Below are 25,215 nucleotides of genomic sequence, written 5' to 3' on the forward strand. Positions count from 1 at the left end.
ACTTCTAATGAAGGAAAAACTATTGAGGAGAATATCTTCTTGAGTGAAGAGGGTTTGAAACATGATTAAAAGTACACAAGTCTTTTGTTTTGTTTAAATTTTAAAATCTTTTAATTTACAGGAGACTGTTTTGAAATCAGAATACGACAAACTTGTGGAGAGGCATCAAGAGGAAATGGTTTACTTACAAGAGGAATACGAGTAAGTTGTAGCTTTAAAAAATCAACTTCATATCAACTTCATATTATCAGTTCAGCATTATGATTCCTTAAAACCAGACGACAGAAGCGTTATTTAGTTCTTACAAACATTGTAATATAAACTTATCTCATAGAAAATATTGATTGCAACTTGTTAAGCATTTGTTTGTTTATTTATCTTTTTATTTTGTTTTGTCTTTGTTTTTTCAATGAGTTTTGTTGTTGTTTATTTGGGGTACTTTTTTGGGGAATAGGATTAAAGTATTATATCATACATTGATGGTACTTCTTTTCTGGGACGACTAGCAATATTATTGATTTTGATAACTTTTTATACATAAGCACTCAAATTTTTTCATCCATGCTCTCCGTGACTATTTTTTAACATGATATCAGTCAACACTCAAATGTTTTCATCCATGCTCTCCGTGACTATTTTTTAACATGATATCAGTAAACACTCAAATTCCAATAAATTTTTGTTTCATTTGAATAGGAAACGTTTACAAGAACTGGTGCAAAATTTACAGACGATGCAAGCAGACAATGATCAAGTACCTCAACTGGTGTCTCAACAATCATCCCAGCCAAGACCTTTGTCACAAGCATCCCGTGTCAGTACGACACCAGGCGCCATGACCCCAATCACTTCCAAGAGATCTGAGAGGTCAGATCCGTCATTTTACGAGAGCATGGCACTTCCTCAAACTGGCCAGAGCATGAGAACAATCAGTCGAGACAAGACGAGTGTAGGAGAGATGGAACGTGAAAAGAGTCTTATGTCTCAGAGTACTCCAAGCACAAGGTTGAAGTAAGACAATTTTTTATTAGATTTTTAGAGTAAATAGAAAATGTGTCCAAATATTTTCTCCATAAGGTCTTATGTTGGTGTGATTAAAATACTAAAAATTTCATTTTTAGTCAAAATAATGACGATGTCTAAGAATGTTCAGAATTCCTTTTTGGTATTCCCCGACTCATCATACCTTACTTTAAAACTGAATCCGATTTACTGAAAAGATGAAATGTTATGATTCTTGAGTGTCAGTTTAATTGCGTATGGCATCATATCAACCCATATCATAGCAAATGAATGTGTCAAGTTTGTCCTTTATCTATGGACTTTTTATATACAGTCGCATCTCTCTAATATGGAACTTCACAATCGGGATGTCTCTATTATCTGGACAGATTGCCTGGGGACACATTCTTTTCTTCTTTATTTGGACACTTTAGGGACTGACTCCACTATCTGGATGTCTGTAATTTGGACAAAATGCTGGGAACGGAGGTGTTTGGATTGGAGGGAGTTTACTGTAATTTGAGATCCTGACATAAATAAATAAAATAAATAAATAAAATAAATAAAATTCCCTTTATTTTTCCCAGAGGGGAAATTTGTCTCTAGGGTCTAGTCCAAGGGAAGACTGGAATAACCCAGGCATCAGCGCAAATTGAGCTAGGACGAGGTGACTTGCTCAAAGACACACAGCACAGTGGCAGGTTATCGATGTCGGTACCTTTTGGGTATGAAGCAAAGACCGTATCGCTGAGCCACACTGCCCCTTGTCATTGCAAGCTTAACCATTTAATAAAGGCTATTGGCTTCAGTGGTTGAATATACTGATTACAAAGGTCACACATACGACAATGGTATCTTTGCATTGTGACTTTTGCTTTCTATAAGATGTGATTTGTGAGTTCTATTCCAACATATTAATCGTCAAACCCTCTGAAATGTCCATTACATGTTAGTTGTCCTTATCATATATATTGGGCATAACTATAAAGGAAACCAATGCATTCCCTTAACAAAGATGTAACATGAAATTTAGTATATGATAGTCAATGTGACTTCAGACAATATAGAGAAACAAAGCTGTTTAGTGGTTATTTTTATCCTTTTAAATTACATTTTTTTAAAAGTCCTATAATTCTTCTTCTTCTTTTTTTCTTCTTCTTCTTCTTCTTCTTATCATTATTATTATCGTTATTATATGTGTTGTTGACATTTTCCACAGACCCTTACCTCCCCGCAACATGAAACACACAAAAAATTTTAGGATTGGAAAACCACTCCCGAGATGGGGAGAGACTCTACCTCAAGATGTTTGTATCTTTTTGGTTTATTTATTCATTTCTCCATTTATTTTCACTTTTATTGATATTATCATTATTATTATTTTATTATTATTATTATTATTATTATTATTATTATTATTATTATTATTATTATTATTTAATAACATTTTATGATCATTTTATTTCATTCTTTCGTGTTTTAGTTTAAAATAAAATAACCCAATAAAGTGTTTAAATCTAAGTTGCTTTGCAAGGGGGAAAAGGGGGGGGGGGGGGGTGTGGAACAGGTTCCCTGTTCCTTTCTATTATTATTTTAAAAAGAAATTTATTTCATTGCAATGAACAAAGTGTGGGACAGGGTGGTATATTTTTTCTCACCAAGCTTTTTAACTAAATTTTTTTCTCCAGTTCTTTGACCGTCTTCGATTGTGGGAGGAAGAACGAAAGCAACACAAACAGGAGTTGAATGAGAAGACACTGAAAGATATCAAAGACAATTTGGAGAAGAAACTGGCTGGTCAACACAAACTTAGTAAACGAGAGGAGCAGATTTATGATGCACTCAAAGGTAAAGTGAAACAATGTACATCTAAATTGACTATCTTTGTCAATGACATGGGAAGATTGGCGTAGAATACAGTGAAGGACTCCTTATGACTTTGTTGCCTTTTAATATCCACCATAATTTGGTAATTTGTACTGTTAATACTTTGTTAGTTCTATTATTTTGTGTTGTGGTTTAGAAATGTCAATCTTGAAATTATCAAACTATGTTTATTATTATTTGTCAAATTCTTTCATTCGAAAGGGACGCTTTGTAGACCTCTCCGTTTTTACTATTACAAACTTTATGAAATGTATTACCTCCATAATATTATATTGTTTATTTGTTGGCCACGGAAGGGTTTGAGGCTGAAATATTCTCTTTTGAAAAAAATGTGTTTTAAACAGAACCGGACAAAGCAGAAAGAAAAATACAAGATACAAACCATCCCAACAAAATCGGCCTGCTTCAATGCAGGTTGATTTTTCTTTCTGCCATGTCTGATACTGTGCCATACACATCTTTTCAAATGTTCCTTTATATGTATTTCATTCGTTTTTGTGGATGTCACATTTATTTATGTATATTTGTTTCTATATTTTCTAAAATATTCACATGTGTGTGAAGAAAGCCGCTGTATTGATTAAAAATGGATTGTGCCTTGTAAAGTAAAAATAATTATATAATAATTATTTAATTTTTTTTCTCTTGCAGATGTTAGTCTTCCTGCATTATTCATGCCCTACAAGACTGGGAATATCTACAATCCAAGGGCACATCACTACTTCCATCCCACTGGTTAGTCTATTTTGAAGTCATTTTTTTTTCATGGAAAAATTGAGCTTAAGAAAACAACAAAAAAATCATAATTTTTTAAACTATTGTAATTAGTAATAGTCACGAATTTTGTTTGAAAATATGTTACTTCTATGCTCATTGTGTAACTTCATAATGTGCGCTTTGCTTTAATAATGTCGAATGGCTTGGTCCTTTTCAATAGAAAAAGTTACTTTAATGCTTACTTTGAAACAAATATATTAAAGAAGGGTTATCTGAAAATGATCAATAATATATTTCATTTCTGAGAAATAGGTCTACTTTTCTTAAGATAATTATCTTTTTGTCATCTATGTTAATTAATTATTGTAATTCATTGTTTTTCTATTCTTCCTTAGGTTCTTCCGATGTCAGACTCACTCAGCCCCCATCTGTGTTTACTCTCCCACCATTACCAAATAGTGTATCCTTTGACAACAAGTCATTGCGTTGATAATAAACAAGGTTGACAGAATAGCAAAGTATTTATATAGCGAGGTTTTACTTTATACTTGTTGACATTTGAAATTGTTAAAACGAACTGACTTTTGTATAAACGAAGACAAATTAATATGCTATTTTCCTAAGCCTTAAACTTTCATTAAATTATTCAAATTTACACCTGAATTTAAGTAATCAATAGAGAGCTAAATAGGTCGGTTATAAAGAAGGTCAATGTGCAGAACAACACAGGAAATAATAGGGCAAGGACTTGTTTTGTTTCTTTTTTAAACTTTAATTTTTTTTTTTTTTAATTTTAAGTTTGTCAGTTTTTTCTAATACCATTTTAATGTTGTCATAGTAACATATTAGGGTAAGATAACAATTTGAAAAGTGTGTAGGAAACAGTACAAAAGCAAAAAAAAAAAGATGAAGAAAAGAAAAGATCCCAACCCATCGGCCTTCTTCCACTGGGGATTGAATCTCAGACCTCCTGATTGCCAGTCAGCCATGCTACCATTAGGTACGCCTCAGAGGTTATCCAAATTAATGCCTATATTCTTCTTCACAAGGGTACGGATTTCTGTAAGTTTTGTGTTTAGTGATGCTGGCGAGGGTAACCTCTGTGGTGAAATGATAGCACGTTTGACCAGTTTTCAAGAGGTCCGAGGTTTGATCCCGATTCGAGACAGGCCTATTTTTTGGGATGGTTTTTACTTGCATTTTTCTTTCTGCTTTGTCTGGCCTGGTTTCACACACACTGTTTCAGACCAACAGGTATTGTCATAGAAGCTTAAAAAATATACAATTTTTTTTTTTTTTTGGTAGCATTTATTGCTACAATTTTCTACTTTTATTGAAATAGTATAGTAATAAAGGACATTATACAGAAGTGCAAATTACAATGAACACGGTTGAAATGAATTGATGTCTGTGTCCTAAAGCTCCCTTGAAATAAAGAACTTCCATCCCTTGCCTGGGATTTTTAAAATATCAATCCTCTGTTGTATTTATTTGATCAAAGTTGTCCTTAACTTTTGGAACAGAAACTGTCTGTTGTGAACCTTTTTGAATTGAGTAAAAACTGCTGGAACAGAGGTCCTGCCTGGCTGGTGGAGAGATATATCCAACAACAACAGCCTTCTCATGAAGATTACCCACAAACCCCTGCTCCCACATCTGCTGTACCGCAGGTCACAACTACTTCTGGCCAAACGCCCATCAATGAACATGTGGTAAGAATTAATGTTAAGTTAAAAGTTAAATATCAAAGTCGCGGTTACTACTACTACTGCTGCAGATGATGATAATGAAGCTGGAAAAATAGTCCTTCACAGTCCTAAGGCCTGTGGAGCCAGAATTGATATTGGTGTCTATAATGTCAAACTGCCTGTAACAAGTTTATGGTACTCTTTGGTTAAGACACAGATTTATCACTTTACGCCAGATAGCCAATCACTGCTGACTGTTGTTGGTTTTTTATTTTTGTTTTTTTGAAATGGAGGGGGCAGGGGGAGGGATATAATTTACTGATACTATCAGCTCAGTATTGTTGCCAATCCTTTTCATTTTGTAAAGGCCTGTGAAAGTTTGAGATGTTCAGGTGTTCGAATTTTTGAGGTACAGCTCTGCTATCAGAATGTTTAGATTGTCCCTCATAGGGTAACTCCCTGAAATCAAGATATGACTGATAGATGTAGAATATAGTAACAACGAAAAATTTGTAAAGTAAGCCGAGTTTTGGTGCTGCGCTGATTCTCAGAGGGGTCTTTGATAAACTCCTTGTGTATGCCGCGACTCACTTTCTTAAATATTCTGATAAGACTATGCATTTTATACAATCCATTATTCAATTTGTCCCTATTTTATATTATTCCATGTCTACCTTTTTTCTTTAACAGGCAACCCCAACAAGTCAAAGAAGTTTACAACCCGAGTTCGACTCTTAACTTTTATCATGCAAATTATATATAAAAGTTCCATTTTGTGTCTTATAGTATGCGCTGATCTTTGTACAGTAGGATGATGAAATTGTAAATAATGACCCATGAATGACGATGGGGGTTTGGTGTTTGTTGTTAACTTTAAAAACTGCTGATTGTTATAGCCTTTTCATGTATCGAAAGCATAATTTGTAATGTTCATTATTGTAATCCCTTAAGGTAATGGAAATTCTACTTAACATAACATCAATAAACAAACAACCATATAGAAAGTATATTTATCAAGTTGTTTGAGCCTGACAATGTGAACTGTGCTTCACCCATGTAGTTTTATTATTATTATTATGACCCTGTGCATGAATATATATATATATATATATATATATATATATATATATATATATAATATATATATAATATAGAAGATAGATAGAGAGAGAGAGAGAGAGAGAGAGGGGAGAGAGAGAGGGGGAGAGAGAGAGGGGGAGAGAGAGAGGGGGAGAGAGAGAGAGAGAGTGAGTCCTGTAGGATTTTAATAAATATTAGGAGGGCCTGACATATTAACATCTACATCATAGTTAACAACTTGCAAAATAATGAAACGTTCACCAATTATTTATAAGTTCCCAAGGCCTTTGTCATTGTTATATGTGCCAAAAATATAGAAAATCATTTGTTTAAAATAATAATAAAAAAGGAAACAAAATATAAAGGATCAGATTATTAACTTTTTAAAAGAGATCAATGGAAGAAACCAGGCGAACCATCATGTCATTTCATTACCAATTTCTGGCACAGGGTTGTATATTTATTTGTACCTGTTTAAAAGATGTTGTAAATTAACCTTTGAATGTGATGAATATATAGCAGCAATAACGTCTCAAAACAATCAATAAAATCAAAAAGTTAAAGAGTGAATTGGGTGATAATAATCATTGGTATATTGACATTTGCATATAAATCCTTCGTCGCCAAAATTCCCTTCCTCAAGAGGATTAAAAAAAACTTCCAAATTGCCAATATCCTGATGTCCATTAATTTTTTGTTTTCGTTCGTTGAATGGGTAGATAAATAAATCTTGCTGTTTGTATTCATTTACATTGATGAACATGGTCATGTTGGTAGTGATGGGAACCGTGGCTGTTTTAATATTACTTTCACAAATGTCAGAATGTTAACTTTTGACATAAGACCGTGCTGATGGTGAAAAAAAAGAGGAAAACTGAACAATTGCCAAAGCCTCATTTTTAGAACAATTGAAGTGATAAATTATCATTGATACTCTAGCTAAACTCTGAAGAGTGGAGAGTGGGAAACGACACTTGTTTGTTCCGCTACACATGAACTTTCTCATTGCCAATACATTGATTGTGGTAGGGGGGAGGGGAGGGATTTCATTTTTTTTTTTAAAGGAGGGAATTCCTCCTATGACTCTAAAATCCTGGATTTCTGTGGATCTGAGGAAAATCACTCCTATTGATACCACTACTATAACCTGCATTTTACCTAAATGTGCTCAGCTCTGTAATTATACAGGACGCACATATCGGCATGCTCAACATATGAAACTTGACCATCAACATCTACATAATAATGATGAAGTCCTTTTGCTTTTTTTTTTTAATCGTGCAATCAAAGCTGGAGACTACTGTCTTAGTTTGGTGGGTAAAGTGTCCTCAGCACAATCCCACTCCTCTCCTTCTTTCTAAATGTCAAAATGTTTAGATTTATTAATGGTTCAAATAGGGAACTGATGTAGATTCCAAGAGCCCACAATCAGTGTACTAAGTTTGAGATCACCTAAAAGTAAGTCTCATCTAGACACAAATATTAATAGGATCTCACCAAGAAGAATTAAATTCAAATGCTTACAAAGCATGATATTTTTTTAAAAAATGTATTACAGAACATAAGAGATGATTTATAAGGAAAACTAAATCATCTCCCAAAACTTAAACTATGCATTTGACTGTTTCCCTCTCAGACAAGGACTCCGGCCAGGGCCAGGACAAATCAAGTAATCTCAAAGATAGAAAGCAACTTGGGGAAACAGATATAGGGGGAGAGAAGACACAGCAAGTGACCTCCTTACCACTATGGGAGTCGTCATAGTTGACTTCATCAGAAATTGAGAAATACAGAAGAAAAAAAAATGGGATTACTGCCAAGTAAAGACTCCAAGCAAAAATGACCTTCTTGCTGACTCCACCGTGCATCGAAGGAACAAATATAAATGGGTGAATTACAGAAGAAATTGTATAACTGATTATGAAATAAATTGGTGCAGAAAGTCAAGAAAAAAAAATGATGTCATTAGCATAAAATAACTTTTATTACAAGCATGATTACATACAAATATACAAAGATTGGACTAAAATTTCATTGGTCAAAACAAAAGTATATTACAAACTAAGTAATTTATTCATTCTGGAGTGAATCAGCTTGAAAAAGTCCAACGGCGGGCCTGCAGATTTGTCCATAACAACTTAGACAACATACAAAGTGATGATGGCAGAGAGCAACCAGATAACATTGAAAGAAAGATGGAACAGACAAAACTGACAACCTTCTTGAACCACTTCACTGCCATACCCTGGAAAAGCTTGTATATTAAGAATTTGACCAGAAAACTCGTTCTTTAAATATCAATTGATTTAAATGACGTCCATCTTGGCCAAAACTCTCTGGGACTTTGTGAATTTTTTTTCCAGAGTATGAAAGTTAACTGGTTAAAGGTACACTAGAACAAACAGGCATCCCATTCAAAGACCACCAGCAAAACCTAAGAAAGAAGCGCTGCTATCGAGTACCCCACTCACAAGTGGTTGAAAAATGAGAACTGAATAATGATTTCTACTTAGCAATCTTATTGGGTAGGGTAGATATCAAGGATGTCGACAGCTAAACTTCCATGTGTAGGTAGGTAGTCAGTAATAAGTTTGCAACAAGTCAAACCATAATGTGCGTGGTCAGACGTTTTGTTGGGTGGCAATATTATTAGTTCAGGCCTTAGTACTGTATCTTTGGATAACACACTTTACACAACTTGCCTCACTCAACTTGAGACTGAATGAGTACCTGAAAATAGGCAATGATGGATATTGTAAGAGTGTGAATACAGACAAAAACCTTACAGAAATGCTATGGAAATGTGACGGCATATGTTATGCTGAGGGAATAAATGAAAGAATGCAACTAAGCAAGGATCAACCCAAGGACAATCTATTTAAATGTGAACAATTGTTTTACTTTATTATCCAAACTCAGCCAAGAGACAAGAAACACCAACTGAGGCGTGGATCCCATCATAATCAAGTTTGTTTTTTGTTTTTTGAAGCAGCTTCCATTAAAACCAAAACGCATACTGAAGATTAAAAGTGCAGTGTGATAAGCAGCTGCATGATTTATATTACACTATCTATGTTCCAAGAATTTTATTTCACAACACAAAATGATAAAATTTTATTGACTAAGGTAAGTTAAGATCAAAACATATTTCTGCCTGATGAAGGATTCCCCTGCTGGTTTCCTGATGTTGAGGAATATGGCATTGCCTGTTGCTGTTGTTGGCTATTGGCTGTCATAGTGTGTAGATGCTGAGGATAAAAATAATAGTAATAGTAGTAATAATAATAATAATAAAAATAATAATAATATTAATAATACTAATAATAACAATTATAATAATTTATACAACGCATTTAACCCTCAGTGGACAGAGAACTCTCAAAGAATGGAAAAGAAAAAGAAAAAATTTCTCACTGAAGACAAACTGAGTCAAATCGAAATACTGAAATTTGTGAACTTATTTTCAAAAAATCAAATGTCGGAATGCTTTTGTAATAGTGCACTGTATTAGGCCTGAAAAAAAACTTCATCGGGAAATTAGTGATATGCTTTGCTTCTAAATGTCACATGATAAGGTGAATTTTCACAACAGGGCATTAAAACTGCGAAAGTTACAAACATTTTCCGGGTTCTGCTTTTTAGTGTTTTATTCATTTTCCTAATTTTTCCCTTAGATTTTTTATTATTCACAGCTTCTAAATTCCCAATTTGAGGAAGAGGGTCAAAATAGTATATTAAAAATCTAAACCATGAAGGCGACAGTTTCAAATTGTGTCGAGATACGGGAATGTTTCTCTTGGTTTTGGATTATCATATAATAATCATATTTCAGAGTAAATAATAACAGATGAAATTGTTCTGAAAACAAATTTCAAATCCGGTATAAAAAAGGGTTTAATATAAATACCTTAAAATAATGACCATGTTTGGAGCTCATTCAGAGACATTAAAATGGTGCAGCAAGGTAGTGAATCAAATACAATGCAACTTTACAAATCTTAACAATGTTAAATTAATTAATTGAGGATTTTTCTCAACTCAAAATGAAACGTCTTTGCAACATAAATTACAAGTCAAAATTTAAAAAAAATAAAAAACCCAAGAGTTGATAAAATATTTTTTTTTTTGCTTGAAAGAGGGGAAAAACAATTTGAAATATTTTGGAACACAAAAGAATAAGCAAAACAAGAAAAAAAAAACTCATGAACAATCAATGAAAAACAAAAACGAAAAAAAAAACAAACTGAGACTTCAACGGTCTCAAACTGGAACCAAAAAATACCCAGGGTTCATAAGGTGCCTGTTGTGGATATGCATTACACAGTGGCCCATAATGTAAGTAACCTCCCTTTTGGAATTGGGAGCCATAGTAAAACTGGAAATTATGATGAGATAATGGCATATAAGTAATGATCTGGAAATCATAACAGGAGTCCATTACCACTAGTAAATCTCAAGTAAATAATTCAATGAAAAACTAGGGGAAAAAAGACTTAAATGTGAATAAATACATCTGAAAAAACCCCAACATATGTGGCTTTGTGGTCTGACTTGTAGGTTGAAGTTCGAATCCTGTTGAGGGCAATGCAAAGTTGAGTCCCTGGAAAAGGCTCTTTCATAACATTTTTCTCACTGTACTCAGGTTTCAATTTTTAATGCTCTCCTATCAGGCATTTCATATTTCCATAATTTCATCCCCATCCACGTCAAAATTGATTGTTTTGTTTTTTTTATTTCAATTTTGCTCAAACTTAAAACCAATAAGAATATATTTTGCAAAATGTTGTTCAGCAAAGTAATCTCTACAACACTGTATGACATTCTAACAGCGGTAACAAAAAATTATATAAATGAAAAACATTGCATCTATATATTCCTATTGCAGATAGCAAATAATTCATAAAAGACTTTACCATAGTGTTGCTGCTGGTTGTGGTAGTGACAATACGAGCCCTTTTGGCTGGGGGCTGGTTGTGGTCAGAGCCTTGGTTATTCCCTCCTCCTGCACCGCCACCTGCTGTGTGCTGCTGGAGAGAAATTAAAAATTAAATTAAATATGAACATATACACGGTGCATTCCATACATCCGTCATTCTCAATGAGATTAACATTTCATTAAATCTACCAGCAGGTCATATGGAACTTATTTCTATTTCATTACTTGTTAAGCATCATTTTGTCAAAGAAACTCTTACAATATTCTTATAGCCCAGGTACTCTGGCTTCCACCAGAGTTGAGTGGAAGAAAAAAAACTGACTTTATAACATTTTGTGGAATTTACTACCACTAGAGATACGTTCTTCGTCTTCACTAGAGGAATTCAAGTGTCGATTGAAGACATTCTTATTCCGACAGGCTTTCTTTTGATTATGTGTATAATTAGCGTTGTTCGTGTACTGTGTTAGGGCTTAATGATTAAGTTAATCTATGTTATGCGCCCAGAGCGCTCCTGATGAGGGGATGTTTGGCGCACCATAAATCTATACCATTATTATTATTATTATTATTTGAAAAATTATTTACAGAGTAAATATGAAATTATACCTGCATTCAAAAATACCTTTATAATATTCTTTGGGTCTTAAGCTGCAAACTTTCTGACAAACATTCTCACTGGGTTATTTCGATCATCAACAACAACAAACAAAATTAAATGAAATAATAAATAAATGAATGAATTTACAAATACAAATAAATTAAGTTATGAAAAATAAATGAATAAATAATGAAATATGGGGCATCCTTACTTTATTGGGGTCAGATTTGTCTTCATTGCCATCATCTGATATAAATTCTCTCTTGGGATATGGAATGGGCATACCTTCAAATACGCTGTCGAGATGGAATATGGGAGAGAATCATAGAAACTTGAATAACAAATTAATTCAATGAACAAATGATAAGATTATTTTCATTAACGACCCAATCTGGGATGTTATCCATTTCCTTGTGAGTGTGAGAGTAATTAATCCTTAGACAATCCTAGCTCATCTGAAACATTCTTTTTTTTCTTTTCTGTGATTGCTTTTCCCAACCTCACCCCCCTTTGAGAGAGCCCTTATGTTTCCAATATTCTTATCTAATTTTGAGATATGAATCACATTCTATAATGTTAGGACTGTTTGCTTTCTTAACTAAAACGATTCACCCATTAAAAAAAAATTATTAATATTTGGGAAGAGAAAAAGGATTTACAGTTTCAAAAATTTTTTCATTTCAAAGACGCGCATTACATTGAAATTTTCACAAAATAAGAAAATGACTAAAATCTTACTCAGCACATGGTTTGGGTTCCTCTGCAAAATAGGGGTCTTCCAACGCTTGTTCTGATGAAATCCTTTTGGTTGGATCCATGGTCAATAACTTATGAAGCTGCGGAAATGAATAAAAAATTGAAACTTGATGTATTATAGTATAAAAAGTATAAATAAATAAAATAGATTTTAAAAAAGAAGGAAAGAAACTAGACAAGGATAGTGAGCTGGACACACCATTATTGACTTGGAAAAACAAATCATGACAGCAAGATCCACCTACTACAACAGCATCAGTCTAGAAATAATCTCCAGGAGTGGTAAACAAAGTGAGCCCACACCATCAACATTGTCATTCCTATACAACATATAAACATATAAGGCCTCCATTGCCATTTCTAATCAAACTTAAAAGTAATGAGAATGGAATCATTATAGAGAAGAACCAATGGCATTATGGAGAGGAATCTATGGCATAAAGATAAGAATCAATGGAGAGAAATAAATAGCATTATAGAGAAGAATCAATGGCAGTATAGAGAAGAATCAATGACATTATAGAGAAATCAATGCATTATGCATGACTATGAAATTTTTTTTTTTATTTTTGGAGGAAATACTACTCTTAAATCAAAGCCCTATCTCCACTGAGTAAAAATCTTTTTGAATTTTGGAAATCCATTAATATATAACAAAGTTATGCAGTTTCAAATGTGTAATTTATTTGGATGACTCACAACGAGAAAAAAATACGGAAAATATAGCACGCTTTTTCTGCATTTTATTCTGGTTTGTGGCTGTATCTCGCTTAATACGTGGAATAAGATATCAAAACTTGGCAATTTTATGGCAAAATTATAAGAAAATATGATGAAGACATCAGAAAAGTTCTAACTTGTATAGTTTTAGAGATGTATGGCTAGGGTCAACTATAAATTTGTTTTAAAATATACATAATATTGATCATTTGGAACTTCTCCGAAGTGTAATTTTGTGTCTACAACCCATACAAATGACACGAAAATGCCTGCAAAATTATTATCAATCAGTCCCATGAGACCATGGCTTATGTTATTTCTAGTATTTATTAGAGAGAGAGAGAGAGAGGAGAGAGAGAGAGAGAGAGAGAGAGAGAGAGAGAGAGAGAGAGAGAGAGAGAAAGAGAGAGAGTTAATCTATTATCCCTATGACATAACAATGAAACAATGCCTTAATTTTAAAAAATCGCGCGAGGATTTGTGTCGTCAGTCATCGCGAACAAGGTGCCAGATGGCCACGTGTGTGGCCAAATATATAATTTTGCTTCTTTTATTAAATTTTATTCAACTATTTTTGTCTCAGTGACATTTATCCTAGTCTATTCAATTTTCTGTTTGTTAAAATTTAGTTCATTTTAAGTGGGCCAGTCTTAATAGTGAAAGCCATATGATTTTCTATTTAGCCACTCTTGAAGTCGAATTTGGTCAGGTTAAAGTCTGGCCATCTGGCAGACTTGCCTCGCTCACGTCATTTTCGTGTCGAGCGATGGTGGAGCAAAATGGCCGTCTCCATATTTTCACTCATTGAAATGCAAATTGGGTTGATGTTTTATGAGAATACGGAAAAAGTACCAATCATAATCCAATGAAATTTTACAAACAAAAACAAGAAATGTTCATGTATTACCTTGTCAGCGACAAAACCTCCACGCCCTGTAGTTTTAGAAATATTTTACTCCAAAGAGTAAAAATCTATTTTTAACGGTCTTCTGGTAACCGTACGAGTTTTGTCGCTTGACATAATCTAAAATGACCTCTTTTCTAACTGTGTGCCAACTTTCAGTCATATTCATCGATAAACAGCGTCGTAAATAATTTTTTAAAATAGCATATACGAAACGGCTTCGTCCCATATTTTGATGCGAATTTGGGCACTTCGTGAGTGAAAAAGAGGCCCAAAGATTTGGGCGGGATAGTCATTGCTACATTATAGAGAAGAATCAATGGCATTATAGAGAAGAATCAATGGCATTATAGAGAAGAATCAATGGCATTATAGAGAAGAATCAATGGCATTATATAGAAGAATCAATGACATTATAGAGAAGAATCAATGGCATTATAGAGAAGAATCAATGGCATTATAGAGAAGAATCAATGGCATTATAGAGAAGAATCAATGGCATTATAGAGAAGAATCAATGGCATTATAGAGAAGAATCAATGGCATTATAGAGAAGAATCAATGACATTATAGAGAAGAATCAATGGCATTATAGAGAAGAATCAATGGCATTATAGAGAAGAATCAATGGCATTATAAAGAAGAATCAATGACATTATAGAGAAGAATCAATGGCATTATAGAGAAGAATCAATCAATGGCATAAACAGAGGAATCAATGGCATTATAAGAGAAGAATCAATGACATTATAAAGAAGAATCAATGACATTATAGAGAAGAATCAATGGCATTATAGAGAAGAATCAATCAATGGCATAAACAGAGGAATCAATGACAGTATAGAGAAGAATCAATGACATTATAGAGAAGAATCAATCAATGGCATAAACAGAGGAATCAATGACAGTATAGAGAAGAATCAATGACATTATAGAGAAGAATCAATCAATGGCATAAACAGAGGAATCAATGACAGTATAGAGAAGAATCAATGACATTATAGAGAAGAATCAATCAATGGCATAAACAGAGGAATCAATGACAGTATAGAGAAGAATCAATGACATTATAGAGAAGAATCAATCAATGGCATAAACAGAGGAATCAATGACAGTATAGAGAAGAATCAATGACATTATAGAGAAGAATCAATCAATGGCATAAACAGAGGAATCAATGACAGTATAGAGAAGAATCAATGACATTATAGAGAAGAATCAATCAATGGCATAAACAGAGGAATCAATGACAGTATAGAGAAGAATCAATGACATTATAGAGAAGAATCAATCAATGGCATAAACAGAGGAATCAATGACATTATAGAGAAGAATCAATGGCATTATAGAGAAGAATCAATCAATGGCATAAACAGAGGAATCAATGACAGTATAGAGAAGAATCAATCAATGGCATAAACAGAGGAATCAATGACAGTATAGAGAAGAATCAATCAATGGCATAAACAGAGGAATCAATGACAGTATAGAGAAGAATCAATCAATGGCATAAACAGAGGAATCAATGACAGTATAGAGAAGAATCAATCAATGGCATAAACAGAGGAATCAATGACAGTATAGAGAAGAATCAATGACAGTATAGAGAAGAATCAATCAATGGCATAAACAGAGGAATCAATGACAGTATAGAGAAGAATCAATCAATGGCATAAACAGAGGAATCAATGACAGTATAGAGAAGAATCAATCCTTACCAACTGGAAAGCTTTGCTGTCAGCTTTCACTTTGTGTTTTTCCATGTACTTCATCAGGCTACAATTGCCATAGCTAAAAAAGATATAGAAAATATTTTAGCAATTCCAACACATACAACACCATTCTAAGCACCAAATAAATCATTTTGATCTCAACTTGTTCAATAATTTAGTCATTATATATTTTCGAAGTAACTCTAAAAGCAAACATCTTTATCCGTTGACTAATTTAATATATCTTTTTCTATAAAATACTGTGTGACATTACAAGACATGTGATGATGAATAGAAATAAAACTTTCTTTGAAGACTTCAGTAGGAATACCTTGATCTTTTAAAATCTCTCATGAGTTGTGAATGCTCCGGCATTTTTCTGATATCCTCCCAGTCTTTGTCTGCAACATCAACAAAAAATAATATTTCAATATACTCTATAGATAAAACATGCTTTAGAAAATTGAAACTGTCTTCAGTTGATACCCAGCATTCTGGATCTATACATTTTTTGACATTAATGCTTTTTACAAAATGTTTAGATTAAATTTTTTTTTTTTTTAATTTGGGGGGGGGGGGGGGGGGGGGATTATAACAAATAGATAACTAAATCTTTGAATAATTGGCACATAAGTGGTAAAATCTGTATATCTGAATTTTTGCCAGTAAAAATTGATCAGATACACCAAATGAGTTTTAACGTCAGGTCTGTAGATGTCAGCTGCCTCAGGCAGTTGTTTGTTTTGTTTTTAAGGGTTTTACGGCGCTTGCAACACATTTAGGTTATATCAGCACCAGTAAAAAAGAAGAAAATGGGATAGTAAAAAGTTCTAGAATGACAATTAAAGCACCCAAGAAAAAGTAAGACATTGGGGAACTGGGAACAAATAGGGATCAGATGTAGATTCCAAGAGCATACCATCAAAGTACTTGGTTTGAGACCACCTAAAAGTCTCATCCAGACACAAGCACAAAATCCAAAGAGGAATACACTCAAATGCCTACATTATAAATTCAAAATAACACGTATAATAATACACAACAGAGAGATGATTTACAAGGAAAAAAATATCATCTCCCAAAACAATAACTATGCATTTGACTGTTTCCCTCCAAGCCAAGGACTCCGGCCAGGGTCATGACAAAACTAAGTAATCTCATTCTAAGACAAAGACGGAAAGCAATTGGAAAACAGATACAGTGGGATAGAAGACAGAACAAGTACCTCCCTGCCCACTGTGGAAGGTCGGAACCCCACCCATAAGGCAGTTGATTCAAAAGTTAAGATGTAACTTATGCCCAGTGTAAACCTTTCACCATCTCTACACACTAGAACTCAAACACAAAACTTATTATTCTGTAATGCCAGCAACAGTGACAAATTACCAACAAACAATCATTTGTAAAGTTTGGAAATACTGGTCTATCAGTAATTGCCTTTGACATGACATCCATTTGAATTGGACCTTGTAACCACCAATAATTGAAAATCAGAATCACACCTTGAGGAAATCCCATAACATTGAAGATTCTGTCAAGTTGGTCGTGGTGGTACGGGTTACTTGTCTTGATGTCTTCCTGACGACAGTGGAATATGGGTTCAGATGTGAGAAGCTCAGCAAATATACAACCTATGGCCCAAATATCTGAAAAGGAAAAAGGAAAAATTAATTAAGAATCTGTTTTTAGTACTCGACATTTGATTCCCAATTTTGGTAAGAGATGGAGTAGTTGAAGCCCTTTGGAATGGGGGGGGGGGGGGGGGGGGGGATAATTTAATAGATGGGAACTGTTGTTTATGTTTATAGTTGAAATTCTCACAAATTACATTCTTTTAAAGGAAACCACATAACTTGCCTTCACATTTCAGACAAGTAAAAAACCTGACAGTATTAACTTTTTAAAAATTGCATTTATTTTATGAATGTAAAGCGCCTAGAGCCTGTTGAATCTGAAACAGTTAATAAGTATTTTGATGTTACAGTTTGGGGGAAATAAAAATAATTTTTTTTGTTTTTTTTTTTTGTTTGTTGCTTTAGGTCTCTTCCAACACAATTGAGGTTATATGAGAGACCGCTGAAACAAAAAAACAAGCAATCTAACAAAAATAGTACAAATGTAAATCAAAATCATAACCTAAAGATATCATAAGCTAAATTATAAATAACCAAGAACAAACAGGCAGAAGATTTACAGAAAAAAAAATATCCCCTGTCAAAAATACAATCACAAACCAAAGAAGCAGGATAGGCTAGTAAAGAGAAGAAGAAACGACATCACTATCGGATCGTATATCCATGCGAACATCATAGGTATATAATTCAAGGGTGATGCTCCCATCCAACCACCCGCAAATAAAAATAAATCACCATCTGAAATTTGGCTTTTAAAATATGAATCCTCAAGAAAAAATTACTAATTATAGCCATGAAAAAAAAAAGTCTGTTTACATTAAATACTTATAAGTGACAGGTTTGTGAATCAAGGTAATAAGCTTGTAAACACCTACCTATGGCTTTAGTATAATGTCTGGCTGCAAGCAACAACTCGGGGGCTCTATACCAAAATGTGACGACAACTGGATCAAGATCAGCCAGTGGTTTAAGAGGGGCATTGAACAGTCTGGCAAAGCCCATATCAGCTAGGTTAGAAAAAGTGGGGATAGATAGAAAGTATTCATTTATATGAAAACTGGTTGAACAAAGATTCAATGGATTTAATAATCTATTTCAGTTTAGACATATTTTAGTCACAGCACGGCAATTTAAAATGAAAAACAAAAAAAAAAAACAAAAAAAAAAAAACAGGGATAGTGGTCTACAATACACTGTAGTTAAATATTATTAATAAATTGCAACTCATATATCATAAAGTGAAAACAATATACAATGCCTTTAGAATAACGAACATAAAAATCTACAGTGTCTGATAATGACTTAGTTTATTCCATACAGATTATGTACATCAGAGGCACCCAAATTATTTTTTTAAAAACTTAACAAAACAATTGGCTTAGTAAAAAGTAAGCAGGAAACAACTCTTATTGGTTTAGCAGTATCCTGAAGGTTAACGATGAAAAAATCCCCCCCCCCCCCCTCCTTCTTAAAAACAAACAAAAAACAAAACAAAACAAAAAAAGCCATCAAATGGTTTCACTTGAATGTAATAAGCACAACTAATCAAATCTACAAGTAAATTCTAATAGAATAGATAAATGGTCCTCAACATGAATAAGTATTGTATCTTTATATCCACACTAAAAATCCTTTTGAAACACAGAACAATAATAAAATGCAATTTGCCCATTTTTTTCCTTCCGCGACTTGAAATGAAGGTGAGAAGGATTTTTACAAATTAGATAAGAATTCCATTGTAAAAGAATCTTCTGTGGATTACAGTTTACAGATTAGATTTGAAATAGAAAGATAATTGCTGACAACTAAGCATTTTATTTATTTTAAAAATAAAATTCATTCCATTGCGCTTAGTACAGAGTACACCATCATTGAGCATGTTATCATTTTTAAGGGAATGTTTCTCTCCTGTTGATAAATCCGCATAAAATTAACAAGCACAATGAAACCTGTAAAAGTTAGAACAATTTTCAAACAAAGACAATACTGATTTACACAAAGTGGACCTCTGAATTAAACGTCTATCTCTGAAGAATGGCAAAATGCTTTTCATAAGGGTTTACCCGCAGTGTCTAACAGTCAGTTTGAATAGTCAAGACTTAAGGTTAGGTCACGAGTTCAAGACAATAACTCCTCACCATAGGGACAGAATTAAATGTAATAAAACAATATAGCAGTGGCCAATATTATCAAATCAATTACCTATTTTTACCATTCCTCTCTCTGGTCCCTCACCCATGACTAGAATGTTTGCTGGTTTCTGGAGAACAAAACAAAACAAAAAAAAAAAGGGAGTTTAATATAGATACTATTTAATCAAAGAAAATTAACAACAATTTGGCGCGCATAAAATCATATTGAATATTCATTAGGGTGTTCAGATAGCTCAATTGGTAGAGCACTTGCTTTACATGCAAAGGGACCAGGACAGATTCCAGGTAAAGGACATTTTTTCACTGACCCCCTTATCTTCCCAGCAGCAACTGGGTAGATGAATCTGTTAGATCTGGTGGAAAGTATTTTGCAATAGACTAGCATCCTATGCAAAGGGTAGCCAGCAATTGCTAATGTCTGTTTAATGCTATAGAACTGGATCAAATTCCAGCCTTAAGAGGTTTTAAACTATATAGTCACTATATAAATGTTTATATTTATTAGATTACTTCCAAAGTATCAATAAAAAATAACAAATGGGTGAGATGATTTTGAATTCATTATAAGCTTACTAGAGCTTACTTACCAAGTCACGATGCAATACCCAGTTGCTGTGAAGATAGTGAATGCCTCCTAAAATTTGGTGTAGAAGGGACTTAACCATGTTTTTTGGTGTGTTGATTTGTTTTTTGTTAGCCTTGGCTGAGCGGTGGAATTTGATTATATGCTGGGGGAAAAAAAGTACAAAGATAGGAAGTTAAAATTATAAAAATGAAAAAAAGTAAAGAATAAATTTGATATCTATTGTTGCATAATGAGGCATTTTACATAAACAATTAACATTTAAAACTTAGTTAGAGCAATATCTCTATAGGTACCTTTTATCCTATCTGTAACATATCTCAAGAGTGAGTAAAACCTTTAAAGGGGCATCAAGTGTGACCCCTAATTTTCCAAACAATGTGATAATCTAGACGGAACATGACATAGCAGATCAAATTGATTTATCTATTTGATTGTAATTTAGTCCAGCTGCAATCTGTATTCGAAAAGCTCGGTTTTAAGCCTCTACTTTGTATGCTTATGACAAGGCTTTTTGTTCAAACATGAAAGATTTTTTGAACTTATTAAAAGGTAACTTGATAAAAAAGAATTGATTTTAAAATCATTTCAAATAAAAAAGATTCCTAACAAAACAGCCTCGACAAGATAGAAAGAAAACCAAAACAATTAAACTATCCACCAATGTGACTTACCCATAAATCATGCTCTGAAAAGTCAAAGAGAAGCCAGACTTTTCGGTCTGAGTGGGACAAATAGACTTTCTGTAGACTGATGACATTCGGGTGTTTTAATTCTCTAAGTAACTGCATGAAAAAAAAATAGCGAAAAGGTTAATTAAATCAACTAAATAGCATTCAATTTTAAAATCATATCTGCATCATAATTTATTCTCTTACACAAAAGTGTCGAGGATCTTAAATTACAAAAACTGTTTTCTCTTCTTCAATTCGTTAAAGCTGCTTATTCAAACATCACAGGTATTCACAATGCTCACATTTTCACTGATATCTAAGTAGGACTTAATAGATATCTTAATAGGTTTTATTACACATTTTCCTTCATAAAATAACACATTACTTTTTGAGGCATAGATGCAACTAGCACTAGCACAACAAGCTGTTTTTGTCTGCATTTTGACTCAATCAAATTTTATATTGTAAAATATATAAAGTAGATCGGTCTAAAAGTCTAATCACTTTACTGTTCTCTGAAATAATAACTTACTGCTATTTCACGACATGCTGACATAGAGATACCAGTGCCTTCAATCAATTTCAATGCATATCCATGTTTCTGGTCTCTGAAATAATAACTTACTGCTATTTCACGACATGCTGACATAGAGATACCAGTGCCTTCAATCAATTTCAATGCATATCCATGTTTCTGGTCTCTGAAATAATAACTTACTGCTATTTCACGACATGCTGACATAGAGATACCAGTGCCTTCAATCAATTTCAATGCATATCCATGTTTCTGGTCTCTGAAATAATAACTTACTGCTATTTCACGACATGCTGACATAGAGATACCAGTGCCTTCAATCAATTTCAATGCATATCCATGTTTCTGGTCTCTGAAATAATAACTTACTGCTATTTCACGACATGCTGACATAGAGATACCAGTGCCTTCAATCAATTTCAATGCATATCCATGTTTCTGGTCTCTGAAATAATAACTTACTGCTATTTCACGACATGCTGACATAGAGATACCAGTGCCTTCAATCAATTTCAATGCATATCCATGTTTCTGGTCTCTGAAATAATAACTTACTGCTATTTCACGACATGCTGACATAGAGATACCAGTGCCTTCAATCAATTTCAATGCATATCCATGTTTCTGGTCTCTGAAATAAAAGAATGAATAAAAATAAAACAAGTGGCAATACGGACTTAGTCTTAGTTAAGAAGAGCAATCCTAATAAAGTGGAGGCTGTCGTTTATTGCCAGACACGTCTGTCACTAATGATGAATGATTACTGCCAGACACTGTCTGGCAATAAGAAAAGGCCAGTCTTTTTATTATACCACGCAGACAGTGTCTGGCACTGACAATAAGAAAAGGCCAGACTTTTTTATTATACACAGTGTCTGGCAATAAGAAAAGGCCAGTTTTTTAAAATTATAAACAGACACGTTGGCAGAAAATTTTATGCAAAATGCCAAACTTGGCGTGAAGAATACCAAACATTCTGAAAAAAAACTCCAGTGGTAATTTGTGTCCCAAATCAGTTAATATCAAATGATCTTTAAAACAAAATGAAAGTAAATTGTGCTCAAATGCCAAATCCAGCTTATTTAAAAAGCAAATGGCATCAATGAAATGTAAGTTTTTGACACTTTGAACTGAAAATGTCAAACTGGCAATTCCGCCTTTTTTGTCAATCAGTAAGGAACTTGTTAATCAGCAAATCAGTTCATTGTCCACCAACCATTAAAAATTTCATTACCTACCTACATGTTAACTTTATTAATCTTTTGTTCAGTCTGACCACAATCTTGGGGATATTGATGATAATCAGGGATTTTTTAAATTCACGGACAAATCCCTAGGTCAAGGTGTCATTCGCCTCAAAACTGACCACACCTTCTATTTTCCCATCTTCCTCATGCAAATAATACAATTTATAATCACAGATCCAACAACATATCCGAATCAGAGATGAAAATAAATGATTTAAAAACAATTAAGTAAAAAAAACGAGGGGGCAGCATGACTCAGTGGCACAGTCTTGGCTTTGGACCCAGAAGGTACCAAGTTCCATCACCCACCGCTGAGCAAGTCAACTCGCCCTGGCTCAATTTGTGGCGCTGCACTGCAGCTGACACTTGGGTTATTCCAGTCTTCCCTGAGAATAGACCCGAGAGAAAAATTTCCCTCTATTGGATGAACAAAGGGAATTTTATTTTAATTTTTAAAATTTAAAACTGGTGGAAAATTATCTAGCACATAAATGAATTTAAAGATACACAGATGTTGGTGTGGATAGACAGCTCAGTGGGTCAGACCAGCTTTCATTTTGTTCCTTTTTGCTCCACTGGTTCGAATCCGCTCGTTCCCCCCCCCCCCCCCCCTTACCAAATGAAGTTAATTGTTCTGTTTTTATACTGAGCAGGAGTTTTAAAATTAATTGAATTTATTATTTCGCCGATAATCGTTATTTTGCCTCGATTAATTTGTTTCTGAGCAAGATATTTTATACCATATACATACTTTTTTTTTTCTCTGACCATTTGATCAGCCTCAGAATTTTTGTTTGTTTCTTTCTTTTATTTTTATCCTATATTTTCAGTATGCACTATTTGATCAAAGTGAGGATGAACCAAAAGAGAAAGAAAAAGATTTAAAAGAAAAAAAAAAAGGAGGGGGGGAGGGTTTGGAGGGTGCGGGTGGGACATTTATCATTTGCAACACTCTGTAGAAAGAAGACACAGTGTCAATTCCAACAAGCCTTCTACGATTTACCCATTCGTCACGACATCAACATGAATATCAACGCATATTGTGTATATAAGGTAACCTACTCTATCAATTGACTGATTTCAAATACGAATCCCTAGGTGATTTTAAACTTTTATTGATCAATATTTTTATTAACTTTACTTATTTCTATGTGCACTACAAAAGTTTCCAAATTCTGGAATGTGGATAAATGTTTAAAAACGCGGAGTTTTAAAAAAACGTCTGCATAATTGTCCATCTCTATTGCCAGACAGACAGTGTGTGGTGATGTCACTGAGTCGTCAATAAAAATCGTTCATCGTTATTGACATGAATTGAATGCCTGGCAATAATCACAGCGTAAAGTGGAAGTCTAACAACATGCACCTATTCAATCATGTTCACCTAGCGACATACCCGTCTTTTCTTTTCGCTTTATAGACATGACCATAAGTCCCTCTTCCAACTTTGCACCCCTCGTACTCGAATTCATCTTCCACTCTTGCTCTCTCCTGGCTGGTTTTCATTTTGAATTCAAAGTCCATTGCGAATTGTGATGTTCTTGCTTTCGTTTTTCAAACTATAGTGTGAGAAACTTTATCGTTTGAAACTGTTCGAATCAAATATTAAAATATAAATAAACATCGAAGCTTAAGAAGTAAAGAAGGAAACCTTAAAAATTAAAACGTGACTGTTGTCCATTATCATTATCTGAACTGAGGTTGGAGTTGGGAGTCAGTTGGAGTTGGCGATCAATTCGGCAGCCACTGACAATGATGACTGATTTAAATTACTATTCAAAACTATGCGACAAGTATTTCAGGTTCTCTTTGAAAGCCATTACAGAATCAAGACGATCTCTCTAACATAAATAATAAAAGCCAAATTCTCTGGAAATAATCGATCTTTTTGACATCATATCACAACAAAAACAAAGCGCGGAGTAGTGTCGAGCGGAAGTCTCGATGATACCTCAAGTCATCGGCCACCAACACTCAAAACTTCCCGAACTCGATGACCAAGGAAAAGTCGGGAATTCCCGAGAAGTAGCACTTCAACTGAGCTTTGGATGGATTTTTTGTATTAAAACTTAAAATACATTAAATAAATTCACTTTGTATAATAATAAAACATTGATACCTATAACCATTTTGATCTATTTACGACGTTTGTGTTTTGTTAGCTGTTTAATATAACGTCAATACCCAATACCAATGACTAGGTATTGAATGAAAGCACCGATGACTAGAGCGATGCTCGAGACTTTTTTGAGTCTCGAGACTCAAAAAAGCATCGAGACACAAAAAAGTCTCGAGCTTCGCTGGAATCATCGCCGACGAGAGAGGGGTGAACAATGCAGATAGTACACATTGTTAGTAACGCGTGCGTCGCTCGCGCAGTATAGTC

General features: G+C 33.8%; 2 protein-coding genes across 11 annotated transcripts in view; one reads left to right on the forward strand and one right to left on the reverse strand.

Moving 5' to 3' along the window:
* The window catches only part of LOC144969125 (uncharacterized), a 31,649-nt gene extending 24,705 nt beyond the window's left edge, over positions 1-6,944 (forward strand). The window contains exons 16-24 of one of the 3 annotated variants that reach the window (XR_013644729.1): positions 122-201; positions 697-1,011; positions 2,222-2,309; positions 2,691-2,850; positions 3,541-3,624; positions 4,002-4,066; positions 5,130-5,318; positions 5,985-6,320; positions 6,576-6,944. Coding sequence is in view for 2 of the 3 variants with exons in the window: in XM_078908216.1 (XP_078764342.1) it covers positions 122-201; positions 697-1,011; positions 2,222-2,309; positions 2,691-2,850; positions 3,541-3,624; positions 4,002-4,066; positions 5,130-5,318; positions 5,985-6,032 (1,029 nt within the window). In the remaining variant the exon portion in view is untranslated. Of the gene's footprint in view, positions 1-121; positions 202-696; positions 1,012-2,221; positions 2,310-2,690; positions 2,851-3,540; positions 3,625-4,001; positions 4,067-5,129; positions 5,319-5,984 lie in introns of all 3 variants that reach the window. The other 2 variants (XM_078908216.1, XM_078908215.1) reach the window with 2 other exon arrangements.
* Positions 6,945-8,336: 1,392 nt separating this feature from the next.
* LOC144969126 (cyclin-dependent kinase 8-like) lies at positions 8,337-24,752 on the reverse strand. 8 transcript variants are annotated; one of them, XM_078908222.1, is made up of 14 exons: positions 24,226-24,752; positions 22,138-22,213; positions 21,048-21,158; positions 20,378-20,518; positions 19,840-19,897; positions 18,513-18,644; positions 17,506-17,649; positions 16,335-16,404; positions 16,010-16,082; positions 12,650-12,747; positions 12,123-12,207; positions 11,288-11,398; positions 10,657-10,749; positions 8,337-9,622 (listed from the first exon to the last, which is right to left on the reverse strand). In XM_078908222.1, the coding sequence occupies exons 1-14, from the start codon at positions 24,351-24,353 to the stop codon at positions 9,512-9,514; spliced, it is 1,431 nt and encodes a 476-aa protein (XP_078764348.1). In that variant the 5' UTR covers positions 24,354-24,752; the 3' UTR covers positions 8,337-9,511. The 8 variants fall into 8 exon arrangements, with proteins under 8 accessions (XP_078764348.1, XP_078764347.1, XP_078764350.1 ...); XM_078908221.1 differs by having other exon boundaries at positions 11,288-11,401; XM_078908224.1 differs by lacking the exon at positions 10,657-10,749.
* Between the last annotated feature and the right edge of the window lie 463 nt (positions 24,753-25,215).

This window comes from Berghia stephanieae, chromosome 3, assembly GCF_034508935.2.
Source record: "Berghia stephanieae isolate SIO BIC M18660-M18661 chromosome 3, UCSD_Bste_1.3, whole genome shotgun sequence".
NCBI lineage: Eukaryota > Metazoa > Mollusca > Gastropoda > Nudibranchia > Aeolidiidae > Berghia > Berghia stephanieae.